This window comes from Brachyistius frenatus, unplaced genomic scaffold, assembly GCF_029030835.1.
Source record: "Brachyistius frenatus isolate BFR_SWC_R1_liver_20210118 unplaced genomic scaffold, ASM2903083v1 Contig_58, whole genome shotgun sequence".
Lineage (NCBI taxonomy): Eukaryota > Metazoa > Chordata > Actinopteri > Embiotocidae > Brachyistius > Brachyistius frenatus.
In genome coordinates this window covers 117,950-139,259 of record NW_027210657.1, presented here as the reverse complement: position 1 = coordinate 139,259, position 21,310 = coordinate 117,950, and the positions used below count along the sequence as shown (strand labels likewise).

General features: G+C 43.9%; 1 protein-coding gene across 4 annotated transcripts in view; it reads left to right on the top strand.

Annotated features, from left to right (window-relative positions):
• neo1a (neogenin 1a) overlaps positions 1 to 21,310 on the top strand; it is a 151,332-nt gene that overhangs the window by 62,641 nt on the left and 67,381 nt on the right. For all 4 annotated transcript variants that reach the window (XM_069705597.1, XM_069705598.1, XM_069705594.1 and 1 more), the window contains exons 3-4: positions 16,778 to 17,053; positions 18,282 to 18,432. In XM_069705597.1, coding sequence (XP_069561698.1) covers positions 16,778 to 17,053; positions 18,282 to 18,432 — 427 coding nt within the window. The remainder of the gene's footprint in view (positions 1 to 16,777; positions 17,054 to 18,281; positions 18,433 to 21,310) is intronic.

Genomic DNA, 21,310 nt, shown 5'->3' with positions numbered 1-21,310 from the left:
CGCTTCATTACATCATAAGATGAATCATAATTTGATGTACTTTAATAGTTTTTTTTTTTTTGTCCGTTTACAATAGACTACAATGTTGTCACTGGAGAGTCCCCTTGGTGGACAGTGTAACTTTTGTGTACATTATCTCTTTATTTGCTTGTTATCTGAAAGGTGGATGTATAGTTTGTGCTCTACAGTGTTCTACAATTATCTTTATTGCAATTTATGGGCCAATCACCTTCAGCTTGTAAAACCAAGACCAGGAAGTATCACACCTGCATAGAACTCCATTTGTGGGCGGGGCTGCAGACCCGTGTCAGCTCACCTGTGCGGACACATTCACGCCAACCACGGGCACATTAAAAGGAGTTTAAGAAAGCAGCTTTAGAGCTTCCAGCAACAGCTTTATCACTAGTGTGCCTGTTTAGTGAACACAAACAGGAAATGCGCTAATTCCCCTGTCAAATACATTCTCTACAAACGTATCTTCAGAGATGATTTTGCTTCGGATGGAGTTCGTTAACGGCATCTGTTGCCAGATTACGTGCGACTGCGCAGTGTGTGAAGAAAGAGAGAGCCGAACACCCGGGGAAATTTTCTTCACTACAATGAAAGCTGCATTTAGAATTTCAAATGAAAGCGTGCTGTCCGATTGAACGGGTGCTATTTTCAGCCTGTTTCCACACTACGCTGCCGCAATCACTGTGTTCTAATGATTGGACCACTGCAGTCAACAGATGAAGATAAACTCTTTGTGCATAATGGCTTCCCCCAACTCGCTCTGCTCCTCTTGTGTGTTTCGAGCCCACTGCTGCCCATCCCGCACCTCGGCTCCCCCGCCGTCTGAACTTCAATTCATAACTCTGCACGGCTGCGTGTCCCAGTATGTGTGAGGCCTCCGCACAGCAGTGAAGATTCCTCACCGCTCAAGGATTTCCACACCACCTCAAGAGATTTCCCTTAAACGCTCTCATTTTGACTTTGGACCCGGAGGATGGAGTCATGGCGTCACTGAGGATTTGGTTTCCAGCGTGACATGTTAATCGGCTTGAGTTTTGTCTTTTTATAAATGTTTTTGCTCCCATCTGTTCTAAAACATTGACTTGTACATGAGCAGCATCATTTTAGGATCTCATACAATTTTGAATTGCCCTTCAGCAGCGGCAGTTGTAAGTGGGATTTACTTGAAATGTATGTCAATGCCTCCTTCGATTGAAGTTGAATCGTTTCCCAGATTTAACCAAAGTAATGCAGTAAATTAAGCATTCATCATGTTAAATAACACATCAGAAGATATCCTTCACACCAATCACGCTGTGGGAGCCAAATTCATCTGTAATTCTGAGAAATAAGTTTGTTATTTTTAGACTACTATTAAATAGTGTGATTGTAATGACAATTTTGTTTATGTTTTGGTGAAACAAGTAGTACAATTTTATGTTAAGATGTAGTTATTGTTACGTGTAATGAGCACTTAGTTACAGTGCATGTACAGTTATTCAGGTCATGTGACGTGGTAGAAGGAAGAAGATATTTGGATAGAGAGTTGGCTAAATTAGGAGTAGACAAAAATCATTTTTTTGATAATGCAACATATGACAACAAGGACAGGTTGGATTTTTTTTCAATGTTATTAAAGAGAAGCTTGAAAGGATGTACAAATAGATGTAATTTGAAAACCTTTTTTTTTTTTTTTTTGGACACTTGGATAAATGAATGGAAAACCCAGAATGGATTTCCACCTTTCCTTTTTGACTTGGACGTATTGACTATTAGAGTACGAGCCATATCTATAAACATGCTAGACTGGACTAAATTCAGTCAAATAAACAATCAGCACTTAATATTAAGCCTGCAACAAAAACAGAAAAAAAAAATCTATGCAAGAATTTAGCATTAGGCAGCATATAAGAGCATATTGTTTGAACAGATGAGAATAGTTTCCTTATTTTACTCATCTAACTACTTGTGCCATTTTGTCTTAATCCTGGACTCGTATGTAATTTTGGTTCGGAGGGGTGATGGGATTGTTGGTTTTTCAGTATGAAGGATGTGAGTTGCATGTACTCCTGAAGTAGTACACTCCAGATGGAATTGGAAAGCATAGTTAACGTTAAAAAAAAAAAAAACTTACCCAGGGAGAGGTGTTTTCAAAGCTGTGAAAAGTTTTTGCAGCGACCAGCCCGTCACTCTCACAGCTTCTCTATCTGCATAAAAAAGAAACTCACTTGAGAGCATTTTGTTGATCCTCTCCTCCCTCATTGACATTCACCGACCATGTCTCTTTCCTCGCGGTTCTCCACATAGAGACACCTACGGTGTTTGGGACCAGTATGCTCATCCACATCGGCCTTTCATCTCCCAATGCCCAACCAAGTGAGCATGCATGAGGCAGTTTGGGGTTTTCACATGAAAACGTCCCCGTGTTTCAAAGCTAAATTGGGCTTCATAGGGTTTTTGAACCCCTAAAAGAGAGTTGATGCAGGTTTTATTATAATTTTTTTGATGGCTTCCTATGACTCTGAGAAATCTTTTGAAAAGCACCTCTGCATTCATCATACGCGCAGGGTGGGCAGAAAAAGTGAGACTGATTGGGGAAAGTTTGTATTCCAGATTGATGAAGCCCCTCCAGCAGAGGTCATTTGTCTCCAAATCTGTTCTTTTAAAAGAGTTTATAGAGAACAGTTTTGGCAAAAATACATTGTGATGTCATTGTTTTCACGAGCTTCTTTCCTCAGTCCTCAAGTTTAGTCAGATATCTGAAGCGTTGTCATATTTCTTTATTGGATGTCTTTTGAAAGACGGTTAACTTTGTGAGTGAAATGTGTGATTCCAGGGTGACAGAAAAGGGATTTGATTTTTGTTGCTCTGGATGTAAATAAAATATGTTTGAAATACATATTTTACTCTACTTGGCATTTGCTGAGGATGCAGAAATATGGCGCCACGAGTGTTTCATTGCATCTTCTCTGCACTGAGAACTCCTCACCTTGGGCACAGATGGAATATACTGAAGAAACCCAAAAGTGTGAAGTGCTCCGTTCGTGAGCATCTTGTTTTTTTTTTTTATGCTTCAGAGACCCAAACGTTATTTATGGATTGACTTTTTTCTCCATCTGAGCAGCTTTTCTGTAAGCGCTGATGGGTATTATGATGGAGGTGGAGAGGTGGGGCTTCAGCTGAAAGGGGGAACATTCGAGGTGTGAGAGGTGACACCTTGAAAAGCATTTCTCTGTGCTTCCACTCTGATCATATCCAACGCTCTCTCTTCCACCTCACTGGATTTCACTTTTTTCCAGAAAGGCTCTTTTATACTGGTGGAAAACTAAATCGACAGTTTTTGTCGCCTGTTCTGCATTTCCCTGCGTTGGTGTTTTGTTCTTCGGCGGCAAACAAAGCAGCTTTATCTCAGGAATATCCACATTTTGCTTGACACTCCTTAATGGGGACTTCATTAGCATTTATTTTGTTGCTTTTAGTGAAAGGCAGACAGTCTACATTCCTCACGCGGTGCCACTCAGAGCCAATGTGAGGAGAGAGAGAGAGAGAGAGAAAAAAAAAAAGGAGTTTTGAGGGTGCGGGATGGATGGGTGGTGCTTGCCAAGTACTCCTATGCATTATGCAGAGCGACAGGGACGGACATAAAAGCCGAGAATGAATGGTGAACCGTACGTGTTCTTCATCTGGAATAAAGACTGTTTGGGGGGCTGTAGGAGCCTGTTCAGACCTGCTTGAACGCCACACTCTGTCTTAATGTGTAGGCTGGATGACATGTGTGACGCAGGCAGGAGCTGCGTGTGAAGAAAGGAGAGTGTGATAGACAAGGAAGGTGCAAGGCAAAGAATTTGATAAGTTGTTTCAGCGAGCAGTTCAGCTATGCAGCGAAGAAACGTGAAGAGTGTTCAGGAGTGTGTGTGTGTGTGTCTGTGTGTCTGTGGATGGATTCTCCTTTGACTGAGCTGCCCTGAACTCTGTGTGCAAGGGCCCCGGGGAGGGTGTTCAGACTTCTCTCCGCACCATGTGGGGCCTTCGTGGCCTTTTGATTGGTGGATGCAAGCTGTGGAGGTGTCAAATTCAGGGGTGAGTGAGTGAGTGAGTGTGTGTGTGTGTGTGTGTGTGTGTGTGAGAGTGAGCAATATGCACACACACTAGCATGATTTCAAGGCGGTGCGGAGGCGTTTGAGTCACCGAGTTGAGTCTGATGAGGCCTGATTGATGATTAAAAAAAATAAAGGCTCGTGGTGTTCGAGTAGAGGCTCCCTGCTGTTAGTGTTGATGCGTGGTATTATGGAATTGCCCTTTGTACAACTGACTGCATCCTGCTGTATTAGAGTGGGGTGTGTGTGTGTGTGTGTGTGTGTGTGTGTGTGCGCGTGTGTGTGTGTGTGTGTGTGTGTATTCTTTCAAGCTGTAGAACAACTTGTGCTCCAAGGTCAATGATCAGCATCTTACATTCACACATTCACAAACAGACACGCAGGCGGATGAAACGAAAACAGCACAACACCAGCACGTCTTCTCTTCTACGCACCGGCAACGATTCTGCTTTTATCCTCCCTCAGTCTCACCTTTCAGCTTCTTTGCACCTCAGTGCTGCATTTTAACACTCGGGTATCAACCCCTTTTACGTTTACAGTCAGGGAACGTAAAACCGTCGTGGATATAGCTTTTGCGTCAAAGCGTTTCTCTTTGACGTCGCGGGACGAATCTGGTTTGAGGCGATGGGGGGTTGTGCTTTTAGGACGGAAAAGATGTCCGCCGCTGTCTTGTTAGTGAAACATGACACGGACACAGACAGACATGCGTTACCTTAGTTTGGGATTTTAACGGTTATGTACAACCAGCACTCGTCAGACGCCGATGCCGCCGAGAGATATTCGGCGTAGCATCTGCTCCGTTTGACGGCAACCCGTTGCAGATGGACTGAAGTAATTGCTAATGCTCCACTGTCACGCCGTCCAGGTGTTCTCCAGATCTGTTGCATCCTTTTCCATTGGAGATGAGTGATTGATTAGATTGCCTTCATTGTTACTTTGGCTTCCTCACTACACCTGATATGATTATTTCCAAACCGCCGCTTTGTTTTCCTCTGAGCGCTGCCTGACGAAAATCCGCAGCTTCCCTCAGTGAATGCTCCACATGCATTTCTTATTTCCAAATTTAACTAACAGCAATAAATAAACGGTCTACCTTTTGATTTACGAGGGAAGAGATGTCCACTCGGGGTGTAATCGCTTCGACTGTTTGATCCTGAGTTATACGGACAACAATCAAAAAATAAAAAAATAAAAATTCTGACCATGATTTGGAGAAGATTGTTGTTGCCTTCACAAAAAATATTTACACAATGAGATGTTTGATAAATAATCCTCAGTACTGTGGATATAGTGACTAAGTGGGACAAATAATAGAACAGCGAGAAGAGTGACTGATAAGTTCAGGAAATGACAACAAAAAAAAAAAAAATCTGTTTTCTCATTTCTGAGCTTTTGACAGAAACAAGTAATCAGCCAGTTTCACTGATAATATAAATTCATGGGTGTAAACTTGGACTTGAAATTATCCAACTAATACGCTATTGTTAAATCTGAACTGGTCTGCCAGAACATAATACAACAATTCTTTCGTCATTTTTTTTTTTTAAATTAAAAAAATTGTATTACGTGTATTAGTTTTACATTTTACAGATAAATCCAATACAAATGTAATACATACATACATTATTATTATTTTTTTGTGTGTGGGGGGGCAGGGGGAAGGGTAGGGAGTGCTAACTGACGCTAATTTGCCACACCATCACACCTCTCGACGAGGTAAACGATGATGAATGCTCCCGGCCACGCCAAGTGACATCATCACCGCGCGCTACATCCGCGTCTTCGGAAACATCTGCTGCGCGCAAGCTGCCAGTCGCACGCCCGTAGACGTCTGCGGAGGCGACATGTAGTGAAGGAGTAGCGGTTCAGAGAGAGAGAGAGCCCGCCGCCTCGTGATAGATTGTCAGCTGCCACTCCGCCTGCCTCTGTAACCTGCGCTTTGAAAGACAATTCCCTTCAAGTTCAGGAGTCAAGCCGACGCTTTTGTGTGGCGAGGTTGACTGCCTGAGCTGCTTCATTGTGTCCCCGCGGCGCATTTCATCGTCAACAATCTCACCAAAATCCTGCCGGATATTTTCCAAATAGCAGCGGCAGATAGATACCTGGCTCGCTTTCTAATCTCCTTTATGCAGGAAATGTTTTGTTCTGCCTTCGCTTGGGGTATAATTTGAAGTAGACACCCACACACAGTTTTTAAGATAAGTACTAAATCACACTGAAGAATAAGTCTGCTCACTGCTCGCATGTAGCGCGCTGACGCATTTGCATTTAGCTCTCGTAATGGCAAAGAAGAGAGCTTTGTGGGACAAAAATGGTGTGATCTTTCATTGTTGTGTTGTGATGATAAGCTACAGCTTAGCCTTTTTCTTTCTTTCTTTTAAACAAATGGATATCTTTCATAATTATAATGTGATGTGGACAAGAGAATTTTAACTAATGCTATCCCGCTGAGGTCCTTCGTTCTTCTTTGGTCTTGTTGAAGTCTTGGATTTACTTGTTTACCAACACCTTCCAGAGGCCCTCCTCCTCTTCTTCCTCCTCCTCTTCCTCCTCTTCTCCGTTCTCGTCTATCTGTCCCTCACTCCATCATTTCTGCTGAGAGACAGGCTCCATTTTCTTCTGGCCCGGTCCTCCATCCATCTAATTTCCCTGCTGGCTGCACTCGCAGGGCCGGAGCATAAACAGAGCAACAGGGCCGCCGATAGCATCTGCAGATGTGCCGCCAACATCCACCAGATAAGAACCACCAGCAGCAGCATGCACCCCCACCCCTCCCCACCCCCCACCCCCATCCCTCTCCAGCAAACAATAGAGCGCCCACTGAAAATGTGTGGTGGGGAGAAGAGAGAGGGAGGGTTGATAGGAATGGGTGGAGATGGAGTGAGTGTGGATCGGAGAGTCATGCGGGGAGTGAGAAAGGGACGGCACAGTGGGGGGAGAAGAGTCTGAGAAATGGGAGGGAGAGATGGATGGTGAAGGAGGGAGGCGGACGCGGAGAGGCCATCCCTTTTACATCGTATCTATGCGCCCATCAGCAGCAGGACAGGGGTGTGTTTGGTTCGTTTATCTGGATGGCCTGTTGAGCTAGCAGAGGGTGGAGGGGGCCCTTCATTCCAGTGGAGGGGGAGGCGGCGGCGGCGCTCGGGGCCTTAAAGAAACAAGCGCTTGACGAAAGCTGTGAGGACGGGCCAGCAATAGCTGCGCCGTGTTGCTCATGTGCTGGATTTGATTGACAGCTGCTCTATAATCCCACGGGCGACTCGGCTGACATTGGAGGGCCGCTCTGTTGAGCTCCTTTCTGCACCCCCCCCCCCCCTTTTTTTTTTTTTTTTTTCCTTTTCTCACTGATAAGGAAAGTGAGGCAAAGGAGGCAGGTTAGACAGGAGGAGCAAGGGGACGTATGGTTGTAGTGCCAACACATTTATCTGTGCTCGGGTAACGGGAGCATCCGCCGCCACGGTCTCCAATGGCAACGACCTCTGGCGAAGGTTAGCCTCCAAATGGGCCAAGAATGAGCTAAATTCCCAGTGATAAAATAAGACACCTTAACATGATTAAAGGCTCTAATGCAATGAGTATTGTTTCAGCTACAACTCAATTACCTGTAATGAAAAAGCGCTCTTCCGCTACATTCTCTGGGGCATTGAGATGCCTTTATACCACTGCTTGTCGGACAACTTCGAAACCCCCTCACCCCCCCACGTCTTTTCTGATGTTGGATAAGGGGAGTCCCTGTCCCACCATTTGGATTTCCGACATGCTGGACAGCGTGTTTTATAAGCCAGTTCCATGTGTCATCCTGGAAAGGTGGATTAAATGCTTAAATGCAGACTCATAAACCAACAAAACCCTGCGAAGCGTTAGGGCCAACACAGACACAGTCACACCCCCCACCCCCACACCACCACCCAGTTTGAAAAATGTGCATACAACTCATCTTAAAGTACAAACATTCTATCCGAGCTCCAAAAATGAATCGGCAGTCAGACAAAACAAGCAATTTAAATCCATTTCCTTGAACTGTGGGAAATTATGAGGCACATTTTTCAAAAGTTTTTCTAACATCAGACATCATTCTAATGCTGTATTTACCTCCCAGTTGTTCATTAATAATAAAAAGAGGAAGAAAAAAAAAAAAGGACACTCTTTTTAATCTGTGAGGCAGTGTTTTCACATTGACACCTCAAAACCTGACAAATGATCCCTGCTGGCCGAAGGGCTCCTAACGACTGAGGAGAGGAGAGCATCTCGCAGAACCTCATCAATATCATTTCACTTGTTATCGCAAACACACATACAGCACATGCAGTTGGTGATTGTTGTAGCTGGATGACCGCTTTTCTTTTGTTGATACACATTATGTATAGTTCGCTCCCAATATTAGTCCTTCCTCTCACAAGTAAGCATCCTGTCTAGATGTCAACAAAATGCTGTCAAAATGCATCAATACAACTAACTACTGGATGTGACTTGACAAACGTGTACATAAAAAGGGATCTATTACAGATTAAAGCAGTTACAGAATTAAAACAAACATTTTTAAAGGGGGAAATCCTGTTCATCTTGTTGATGTTCCCATGGCAACTGACCCAGCCCTGTCATGTGTTCGTCTCCATCCATCACCATCCGCGAGCCGCCTTGTAGTCGCTCTGTCTGTTCCCACAACAGGCAATCAGGAGCTGTCACAGTGCCAACTGTGCCAACAGCCCTCATCCTGATGTGTCATTTCTCATTTCTGCACAATTGACTGTGTGATTTCACTGTAGCCCGATCTGTTTTTAGTGTTGTTGTTTTTTTTTTTCTTCTTCTAGCATATGCAAGTAGAAAAGAAATTCGGCAATCAAACGAGCAGCGTGTCACATCGGCTACATACATGATAGAGAGAGGCTGGTTCCTGACATTTGTTTAGAGCGGACCTTTTACCGTGATCTAAAGTGCTCGTTATATTGTGTGTCATCCGGAGCGCGCTTGTAAAAATCTTAAGCGCGCGTAAAGACCGAGGGACGCGTCGAGCGGGCGGAGGGGCCTTCTCATCACCTCGGTCGTACTCCGAACTGCAGCTGCGCCCGAGGGCCCGTCCGCCGATGTTCGTAGATGTTTAGGAGGGCGTTCTCCGCTCAACATCTGGTCGGCACCCAGAGTGGTTTCGCAGTTCAAAATATCCCTCCTCTGGCAGAGAGTCAGCTGGCTGAGGATCAATGCGTTGAATACACCGCCGCTCCTCCAAAAGGCTCCTGTTTGCATCCTTGCTTCAACAACGGTATTATGTGTTTTGTTGCCGACTGTCTCGTGTCATCGCTGTCTTGTTTTTCTCGGACGCCGGCTGTCTTGCTTTTAACTGCACTGACTGGTTACAAGGTCAGGACACGCTTTTTCCGTCGTCTCCTGCGCCCGAGAGACGTTTTTTTTTTTTTTTTTTTTTTTACAGCCCAGCAGATCGAATAAGAAGCCCTGTCTGACAGTAGAGGAACGCCACCCATCCATCTTCCTTCTCTTCTTCTGACATGTGTTCACAGCACCAGCATGTCTGTGTTTGGGAGTGTGTTTATGTGTGGTCGCCATTGCTCTGCACACATATCGTATAGTTTAAAAGTACATATTCAGCGTTTCCTCTGATGATCTGATTGCTCATCACGTGTTTCCATGTAACTGTCAAGGCTCACTGGAGTAAACGCTTTTATTTTTAGCTCATTTGTAAAACTGGTGTCATCGTTATTCATTTATTTTAACAGACAGCTCTGAAACCTGGAACATATTTGACTGAAGATTTTTGACTCTATTCATTACCCAGCGTCACATCATTGTGTTATGGCGCTCGCTCTCAGTCACCCCGCCCTGTTGGTGAGCAAGACAAATGTGTTGAGATGACACAGCCAGGCATGCGCATGTCGTCGTTTCTTCGCTATGTCAGGCCTGTCAGGCTTCATACATGACGAACTGTCTCTGACTTCTTTATTAGATTCCAACACACAGTCATTAATTAATCATGTTTTCATTCCTGTCAATCTCGGTAGACCTCCCACCCGTCACCCCCTGACAGGATGAAGGTTGTTGTTACCTTTTACTCTGAAGAACATCAGCAGACATCTTTTCTAACACTGACAAGGCCTCCAGAGTTTCTGATTCCCAAACTTCTTTTGACTCATTAAAGCAGCAAACTTTCCTCCAACTGATTATACAAATTGAAATGTGCACGTTTTTTTTTTTCATGTATTTTTAGACGAACACGCAATTTGTTGTAAATTGCCGGCTACGCGCCAATAGTACCTTTCCTGATCAAGGCCTTGGAAACTTTGAAAAGAAACATTGAGGTTTTGCTTAAATCAGCCCAAATTTTGATCACATTCTCTTGGCATAAAATATAAAGAATTCATGCTGTGGTTTTCATGTAACATACACAGCTACTTAAGAACATCACCAAAGCTCATTGTTATTATAATCTAAGCCGCAGTAGAGAGAGAATAATAATATTTTCTTTGTACCACCAATGCTACCATGCCTTTATTCAGAGTGATGGAAGGGCGTGTGTTGTTGCTTTGTTGTTTGCAGGGAATATTGGCTTTTACAGTGCAATACATGTAAAGTTTGATAACTGATCGAGCAAAGGAGAAATATAAGCCGAGGTTTACAAGAGCGCACATCCGTCTTGCATGCTTTTAATTGTTTATTGCTCATCAGCTTCATCTGTGCTCGTGCAAACAAGCTTTCATGCAGCGTGGATTCATATTTTAATAGTCATACATAGACAATGCTTGAACAAAGGTGGGGTTGTTTTTCTTGTGCTAAACCTTCTCAATGTTTTGGCAAAACAGGACGTTTTAGAAACCCAGAAGGAATCAGTTCACTGGCATTTTAATCTGCTCTGAAAAGTTCAATGGAAACACCGAAATTGGATACGTAACACAGAAAAGTGTGGACGGACGAGAAATGTGGGGAAATAGGAAGGAGAATGATGCAGTAAAGATCCAGCCGGTTGGGAATGAAAACCGAGGAGTCGCTACTGACGGCACTCGTGTGGCGTAGCTCCTCACCGCTCTGCTATCACGTCACCTCACGACGTTCGTGTTGAAGGGTTTTGAACGACACATCTCTTACAGTTGTAGTTTTTCCACTTGTGACCGAGGTGTGAGGCATCACGTCCTTAACGTTTGACTGCCAGGATGTGTGTAGGCTAAATGGCCTGATTTGGTTTTTTTTGCAATACAGAAACCCCTTAGTAATACTTTCTCCTGATGCTCTGAAACCTTCAATTAGGAAATTAATTATCACTTACGCTGCAGCCGGCTTGAAAGTGAGCACTAAAAGAGAGAGCCACTGAACTGAAGAAAGCAAAGTAGATATAGTAGAGGGAGATTTTACAACAAGGAAACACCTTCAGACCTTCCTCTCAAACTTAATACATCATTAGCAGACATTATTGTCTTTTTTTTTTGTTGGGACTGCTCGCACAGCCGACATCTTAGATTTTTATTACCATTAATTGGATGTCTTCACACTCGCGCTAATTTACTCTTCATGTGGGCTTGGCTCTGTCGCTTCCTTCACTGAAATTGGTCTTTGTTTTGGCTACGCCGGCTTGATTTGGCTTTGTCTGAGCTTCCTAAATACATCAACAATAGCATTGTTGTTGTTTGTCGCCAACCTGAACGATATGTGTTGATGATGATGATGATGATGATGATGATGGGGGACAAGAACGGTGTTATTGATGTGCCCTTTGGATGGACGTAAACTACATATACACTCACACACATTTGTAACAGTTTAGGAATTATTCTGACATGAAGGGTTTTAATTTACTTTCTTTCAGTGTGCCTACTTTCCTTCCGCTTGACTTTGTACTTCTATTTCAGCTATTGATTTCCCAGATTTCCCAGAATGACTCTCACCAGTCCCCCGAGATTGGGCGGTAACTTGTTGAATACAGAGAGGGACAAAGAGAGAGAAGTAGTGGAAATAATAGCGTGATAAGAATGAGAGTCTCACTTGTGGTTGTTGTACATTCTGGTCCAAAGCTTGAAATCTGTCTCTTTTGTGATTTATTTCCTCCTGATTCTTTTTTATGGTTGAAAAATATCAAATCTGGAGAGCAGACATTTTTCCTCTGACTTTAAAGAACATTTACTGCTAAACTCCTGCCATTAAACATAATTTCAGATGTGCTGGATGGATCTTTACATGATGTCATGCTGTTTATGTTTGATTTGTTCCCAATAATTATTGCCATTAGATGTACTAGTGTGATCCAGCAATGGAAAAATAAAAAGCTCTGCTTTCACTATTTCTATTATAACGTATACTTTATCTCCTATAATTTTTCACTGTGGTCACTTCAGTCCAGAAAAAGGACGCTAACTGGCTCAGAGTTGAGTAGATTCCAACATGTGTCACGACATGCATGACCTCACTAGTATCCCATAATGCCTGGAGGCACGACTTGTCCAGCAGAGGCTCCATGTGTTGCTTTGTTTCTGTCCCTTGAGTCTTTTAAGATGTAAAGTTTAGATGTTGTTGTTTTTTTTTGTAAATGTTGACTGAAAATTTACAGTCATACAAGAATCAAATAAGACTGCTGCTGTGCAATGTAATGTTTATGTGTGCATTGTGTTTAGCAGTAGTAATTGTAGTAATTGTTCTTTTCGTCAGTTGGTGGCATAATGGCTCCGCCCTTTACTTTCGGAGTCTTTCCTGTAATACATTTGAAATGACGTGGAGTGCTATGGTATGTATGGATTTTAGTATCATGCCTTTAAATCGTAATCTAGTTAGAGGTGGTAGATATTAGTAGCCTGTTGTTACCAGAGCCAGATTCACTGCGTTAATATACGGATGTGGCCACGCTCCACTGTGGGATTGTTTCCAGCCGTTGCATCCTAATGGTGTAGACCTGCGGTTCATTTTGAAACTATTGGAGCGGCCTTTAACCAATTGACCACCTGATGATGTATGTACTCATGAAGCTTTCGACAACACCCTCCCACCATGTGTAATCATGTGAGTGTAAGGCCAAGCCGGTAAACGACTATGGCAGACTTACTTTGGCTTCAATTCCACATGATTTGCTACAAGAAACAGGGTTTCCACACTATAATCACAGCAAAGGTGTAACAATTAAAGATTGACATAAAATGCATCAGTAAATTTAACAGGGCTCAAAAGCTGCTATTGTTTTATTTCAGTCTAATTAGTCTAATGGGGTCATTTCGATGCTAACAGGAAGTAAGTTATTAAAGGTTAAGAGAAATTTGTCTCCCTGACGACAGGCATAAAGCCCCCCACCCCCACCCCCTCCCGTTCAGATGATGTACTTCGGTTGGCGCTCGTCTTTTAGGTGTCCTTTAGTGTTTTCGTTGGTTTAGAAAATACGAGCTCGCTTCAAAGAAATACTTCTACGTGGTGTTTTCATTTCGACTTTTCTCAGTGGAAAATTACTTCATGTTACCAGTCCAAACAGAGCCCGTTGTCAGGCCAGATATAGCCCCCCTGGGCGCCTCCAAAATGTAAGCCAGTTTCCATTTTTTTTTCCTTAATTACTAAAACTGACACGGCTTGAAAATATGTAACACAGAGCACTGTTTTTTATCCAAGGTGAAAGGCAACTATTCTGCAGTCAGTTACTGATTCGCATGAATCTCGAGGGAGGTCCTTAAAGCCTCCTGCATATTCTATTAAGCTGCTCATTGTTATTCTATACCTGATTTTAATTAAGAATAGTAGGAACCCAACTGTGTGATTTAAGGGTATGTCTGTGGTTGTGTGTGCACGGTTGCACTGTTTTTTTTCCTCCTGCGTGGTGGGTAGACAGTCGTTACGCTCGTTCGTAGCTCTTTGCAGCGCTGTTTCTTTTCTGCTAATCTCCATCCAATGATGGACATATTCATTCATTAGCATTCATATGATTATAAGCTCTGCTGGCAAAGCTAAGCAGCTGATGTAAGGTTTGGTGAATCCAACTAACCACTCTCCACAAAGGAGGCATGCAGGGTTCTACCACTGGGTTTTATTTTCTATGAAAATGTTGTTTGGAGGCACAATAAGACCGGCCGAGTCTTGTTTCGCTCCCATTTATTCTGTTTGAGATGAAAAGAAGAAGCCGTTTTCTATTAGAAGAGAACGCTCTGTGCATTTTGACCACTGAGACGGTATTGCTCTCCTGGAATCATTTGGCTGAGTCGCACTCTGGTAATAAGAGCTGAGATTGGCAGTACAGCACTTCTGTTCGATAGATGGTGCTGAGCAAGGGTGTGGAAAATGAAGCTCCCACCCAGTCGATTTAAATGGAGAATTGTGATTAATTGGAATCGATAGCGTTAGCATCGACACTCGCCACTTCCCGTCCACGGTGCCCTTCCTCGACCCACACTTAATGTGCTTATGTACACTTTAGCACGTAACACACGAGCACGAGCACACACATACATATTCATGACATCATGAACATTCACTTCATTATAACGGGGATGGCGAAGTCGTGCCTGTGTGAGTTCCACACACACACACACACAGGCACACACACGCACGCACACACACACACACACACACACACACACACACACACACACACCCTTAAGACACAGCAAACTGATGAACTCAGCCCCGAGAGATGTGATGAGTCTAGAGGAACAAAGCATTAGTCGATTTAGAGCTGGAAACACAGCAGAGTGACTGCAGAGCAAGTCAGAAAACACTCTCAGCAATCTGAAGGTGTGAGCGGAGAATTGTCACGATTCTCTCTTAAAAGGTTCAGAATTTCTTGCCATGTCTGCAGATGACTTTCCGGGCACTCTCCTTTGTCCTCTTTGGGTCAAAATATAAAGCCTCATCGTTTAAACAAAGTCTCTAGCTGCAGTATTGGCCCTCAGATGCATTTACTCGGGGCTGTTTTTTTTTCTTTCCAACCGTATCTTTTGATTTAGCATCGCTCCATGGGAAAAAGGATTTATGCACCATGTGGAGAGCGCTGTCTGAAGTTAAAATCTCAGTTAAAGCCTGTCCATTACTCTTCTTTTTCTTTTATCAGATTTGTACAGTGAAGCTGCGTTGTTTGATCTTTGCTTAGCTACAAGTGTTTGCAGTGCTTTTGTGGATTGGGAATCATTCTGTATCGATTACTATACTCTTTAGTACGATATCTTTTAAATGAATTCTTTTTATTGATGAATGAAATCTTCCTGTAAACTTATTTCCCCTCCTCGCACCACAGCTGCTAATCATGAAAATCTTTGATTCACTGGTAAGCTTCAGTGAACCTAATCTAAATAATTCAGCTGAGTTCTTTTCTTTTTTTTTTTTTTTTTTTTGTACCCTGGTGTGATTATTTAAAAGGTGATTGACAGCTCCGATACACAAATATCAGTACTGGCATCAGCTAAGCCCATATTAGCTGAACTATTGTGCCGAGATACACTCAGAGAAGCCGTGCACGTCAGCGCGGGCCAGGAGGGGAGTCTGTAGCTGCTGGGGCTTTATCTTCTCGTGTGATTTACCCCGGAGCCGCTCTTGGCAGGGGATTTGAAGAGGTGTCTTTAGGTGAGAGGTGGGCAGACGCCAAATCATCACTCAGCAAGTCTTCTGCATCACTTGCTGCGTAAAAGCACAGTTGCAGCAGACAATCTCGCGTTCATAAACAGATAAACATGCACTGGAAACCAGCCTCTTTCTTTCATTCCTTAGTCGCGCTTTTTTTTTTTTTTTTCATCCAGTCATTTCTCTCTCACACACACACACATTACCTAGGAGACATCCAAAGTCAGCCCAAAAACTCAAGAGGCCCTGTATGGTAATGACACAGCATGATAGTCTTTTTATCGCAGTGACCTTCTTAGTTTTAAAAACAACTCTTCCTCCCGCCTCACTAATAAACCCAAGAATACCATTTGCAGTTTACACATTGTAAGTTCTTTTTAATTGAAGCCATTGTGCGCAATTGTTTCGAAAGCGGCCCGCGAGTGTTGGTTTCAGATCAATGGCTTCAAACCCGGGAAATAATTATTTTGCGTTGAGATGAAAGTCGAGGTATAGCAGCACAAACAGCCTGTGGATCCAGCCGTTTTTAATTAGTGCTGTGCGTCTCGTGCTCCGCGTGGCAAATTAACATCCACCATCGAGGATAAATGATTGTGCTACACAAGTGTGTGTGTGTGTGTGTGTGTGTGTGTGTGTGTGTGTGTGTGTGTGTGTGTGTGTGTGTGTGTGTGTGTGTGTGTGTGTGTGTGTGTGTGTTGGCAGTTGTGTGTGTTGGAGGGTTTGCGTGTCTGCAAAGAGGTCGGGGAAGGTGCGGGTTTACGTTTTTGGCCTCTTAACACTCCTGAGAAAATATCCTAAATATGGATTGCGAGATCTTGCTTCCAATAGCATGTTGTCTTTTCCAGCTCTGAAAATTAGACCAAATAAAAATACAACAGATTTTCAAAAATATTTTTGCTGTGTTATGTTCAATAATCAATCAATAATCAATCTTTTGGATTTTCCAACCTGCCTCAGTAAAAGTAGGGTTTACTTCCAAATATTTCCAATATAAATACAGCTAAATGTTAAACTGAGGCAAAGTAACAGTTGTGCAGCCAAATCTGTCAAGTTGCCTTCACTTCTTTGTGGCATTTATTTTGTCCCACCTCTGAAATATTTTTCATTCCGCTGACGTGGGAATTGGAAATGTGGGTACTTACCATCTTCGTCTCGTCTTTCAGGGGTGCCCAGGATCGCCAGCCAGCCGTCGCCCGCCACCGTGCGTCTGGGGGACAGTCAGGTGATGGCATGTGAGGTCATCGCGGATCTGGTGCCGTTCACCCGGTGGGAGAAAGACCGTCTGCCGCTGGAGCTGAGCACCCGGCTGGTCCAGCTGCCCAGCGGAGGCCTGGTCATCAGCAACGCCTCGGAGGCCGACGCCGGCCTCTACCGCTGTCTGGTGGAGAACGTGGGCTCGTCCAAGGCCAGCGACGAGGCCCAGCTCCAAACACTGCCAGGTAATTCGAGGAAGTCGGATACAGAATTTCGTTAAATAAGAATGTAGGTCAGTGAGGGTTTTTTTTATTTTTTTTTTATTGCTACATTAAAAAAGGTTTTACAGTTACAATCTCAGTAAAAAAAAAGAAAAAAGATGATGATTCTTACTGGAATGATTTCTCCAATTCTTTGATTAAAGCTTTCAAACTGTTGTACTTCCTCCTCATGCAGCACATTAAAAATAATATATAGTCCGTTGCATTATTTAATTACAGAGGTACATGCTGTTCTCTCTGGGTTGCTCATTATCTTCAGCATGAAAGGACCTGTCTCTTGCTGTGGTGAGAAAGGGTTGAATGCTGAAAGGGAGTGGTCAAATTCCCGGTGGGGTTATCAGTGACGCAACAGTAACTCAGTCGTTCCTCAAAAGGAGTCTGAATTCCTTTGTGGCAGGGTCTTGTCTCGCCCCCGTAGAAGTTTTATTTACCGAGTTGTTAAGCACCAGCCTCCTCCCAGCGCAGAGAAGATATTAGAGGCCGTACATCAGGCTTCAACAAGACCCCAGTGGGGGTCTTCATCTCTGTGTGCCTCCTCTAAAGATGTGAGGTGGAGTGACAAAAAGTTGGATGTATACAAAAGGGAAACTCGTAAAGCTTTGAGGAAATTGAAAACAATTTTGTGTGATGCCGCCCGGTGACATTTTATAGTTAGTTATTAACTTGTGTACTTCCAGTGAGAAACGTTGAGTTTTTCATAGATTTCTTGTAATTAAAGTTACGGTTTCAGCTTTACAGAGTTTCTATCTAAGCTAAAAAAAACACTGTTAAAAAAAAAAGAAAAAAAAAAAAAGAATATGTCCTTTCTTAAGTCGTGTATTTTGCTGGATCACCATGACTTTCTGGTTATTGCAGGATGCTACTCAGTCAGCTAGTTGCAGCTGCACTCATACGGAGCCCTTTGAACTCCCACTGAGCTGACACGTTAGCTGTCTTGCACATCAACAGGGTCATTATTCATCTGACCAGGCTCTGGTTTGGGTGTCAGCATTGGCTGGCCAGCAGACATGATTGCTTTTGAAGTTCTTTAAGACAAATGACACCCGTAACGTAGAAGATTGCTGTTCAGCTTCACTTGCTCGCCCCAGCCGTGACCTCATCCATAACCCTGACCCCCCCCCCCCCACCACACACACACACACACACACCCCCACCCCTTCTTTCTTTTTTTTTTTTTCTCCTCCCATCTAAGAAACTGGAGAAGACAGGAAGCTGGAGTTCCTCGTGCAGCCTGTGTCTGTGGTCAAGGTGATGGGCGCCAGCGTGCTGCTGCCCTGCGTGGTCGCTGGTTACCCTGCGCCGCACGTCCGCTGGATGTTGGGAGACAAGCTGCTAGAAGAAAGGTAGGAGAATAAACTCTATTCTGCATAATAAAAAACTGAAATTAAAGAAATATGTCAAAGCTAGACATTTTCTTAGGGAATCTTTCTGCTCCTGCTCATACACAAACTGCTATTGCCTTTCAAAATCACCATGACTCAATAGTTGCCAATAATTGCCGATAGTTTCTCTAAAGCCATAAACTGCTGTGCTCGGCTTCTCCTGGCTCTCATGCACTCCTTGCGTTGGAGACTGTAATGTATCGCTCCTTTGTACTCGGTGCCTCTTGGCCTCCAAAAGCTCAACTGTTAGTCCCTGGCATCTGCTCCCCAAGGTGTAAATGCTATTCTGCCACTGTTACCCAGAGAGCCCGGGGAGGGAGACCTGGACGTGCCAACAGAGCCACTTCATGTGGGAGACCGGGCTGCCGGGTTGCCAGCCGAGTGGACGTTCACAAATTAAGAGCCAAGACAGAGTGTTGCGGCGCCTGTGTTCTCGCTCCTCTGGCTCTCATTAGCTCAGCCAGTGCAGCTCAAATCCCTCGGAGAGAATTGCATTGGACATGGGAAGTTTGATTCTCACCAATTAAGAAAGCACTTTGTTTACCGAACCCCTGCGTGACAGCACAGTAGAATAATAACTTTGCAACCTGCGGGGTTCGACAGAGAAAATCTCAAACAGGGCTCATTCATCTAAATCTAACTCCAGGAATGGCATTTCCACCTTCAGTGAAATTAAATGTAAGGTCGTCACATTGGTAACCGCGGGGCTCCGGTGTGGAGTGAGCGAGAATATCATTAGACCTTCCAGCCTTAAGTCCCGTGCCCGGCTCAACATCTCGAGTTAAATGTCTCTAATGCCTGTGGAATTGTCTGTGAGTGTTTCTGACCTCCAAAGGGAGAGCTGGATAAAAAGGTACTTATTAATCTACCTTGTATTAATTACCAAACAATATCCAGCGTGCACGCCCGCTCCCCTTGGGTGTCTCCGTTGGTAATTAGCGAACATACTGAAGTCTTGGAGGTATTGAGGCGGACCCCGATGCTGCTCGCCTTCAGCGTGGAGATGGATTGCGTGACGAATACATTACCAGGACTGTTCCTTTGATTTTAATACGACATTGACAATTATAAAAGAATAGCGGCGGAACTTTCTTTTCTCTCCTTGAGAGTCTCTTGTCCCTCACAGGCATTACATAGAGAGATAGAGGATCTGCTGTCAATTAAACAGTGGTGTGGCGTGCGGTGTACGGGAGAGGGAACGGGGGAATCTGTAAAGAGAGTCTAATTGGTCTTTGGTGCAGAGCAAAAACAAGGCCTTGAAAGTGGCAACGCTGAAGCTGCAGACATGAGATGAAAGATGATGAAGATGTGCTAAAGTCTACACGTTGAAAACAGGGCGACTCACTGACGGCGCGGGATTGTTGCATCAAGCTTTTTGCCGCTGACTCTTCAACTTGGTCATGTTTCTTGTTTTCTGTCTGCTTTTTGTCTCGGAGTCAAAATTGTCAGCACACCACTAGTTTTATTCCTGAGCCGCAGATAATGCAGCTGACTCTATGAGTGCGACATGAAAGACGTTTTTAGACAACATTGATTCTTCAATGTCTTAATTCTCCCTCGTAGTAATTTTCTATTCATTCCGCTGGCTGTCTGACTCCACAGAAGTCCTTAACGATACTTTTAAAGTCACCGAGGAATCCTTCAAACGTCTTTTCACAACTCGCCATATAAAGGATTTCTGTCATAAGTTGGATTTCTGTCTTAAGTCTTTGAAGAGTCTCATTAGTATGTTATTCAGAACTTGTCAGGAGACAGACATTACTGTTTCGTTTGTATCACTTGTCCATATTGGCACGTAGGACTTAACGGCTGCTAAAAAAAAAGAAAGAAGGTCTTTGATGTCTGAGTTGACAGATGGGCACAGAGCAAAGACCCGAAATGGAAATTTGGAACAGGTGGTTGTCGAACTCTCAGGTGTTGAGAAGTTGATTTCTCTCTGCTCTGTATGTATCTCCTCCAGTCTAGTAAAGTCTTGGATCATACTACACTCACATAGTCAGAACTTTTTCCACCGTGCTCTGCTGATGCTGTGCTGGCTGCAATCATATATCATTTTGCGATTGGGGGAAAAGTGCTTTCCCCTTTTTTTTTTTCTTTCTTTTTTTATGTAAACCAATCACAGTCGTCTTGGGCAGCGCTAAGGCCAGAGTGCAGCCACGGTGCTGCTGTGAAATAGAGTCAGCGGGGGAACTCCGGGACAGGTGGGGAGGCTCTGCCATTAAAATGGTTACCTTCCCCGGAAAAGACAGAAAAGAACCAGGCAAACCTGCTTGAGTGCACGGTCCAAATCTTGCCATTTTCAGTGTGTAGGTTGCTGTTCAAAGGTGTTTTTTTTTGTTGTTGTTGCCAACCATCGCAGTGGGGATTTTGAAAATGGTAACTTACAGATAGTGGGAGTATGTAGGCTGAAATAACTGCTCAATGGCAGGTTTATACAAAAAGTCTACATCCGGTGAGTCTAGAGAGGAACATGGCTCATTCTATACAAACGTCTCTGATGTTCATTGACCATCGCTGTCGCTGCTTTCATGTCTTCTGACTCCGTAACAGCCCCATACTGCCCCTACACCACCATGTGTGTTTTGCATCTTGCTGCCACGTTGCATTCATTTCTAAAGACGTGCACAACCAACGCTCCAAAACAGACGCGGTAGGCAGCCATCATGCGCACGTGAACCTTACTCAGCTGTGAAGGAGGGCTCGGTCTGTTTTAGTGTCATTGTGTTTACCTGTTGTGAAAGGGAAGGCGGAAAAATCGAGCATGTTAGTGTTGTTTGGGACACGGTGAAACGTCCCAGAAGCCTCAATTCGGTTCCAACAAGCAATTGTCATGCTGTTA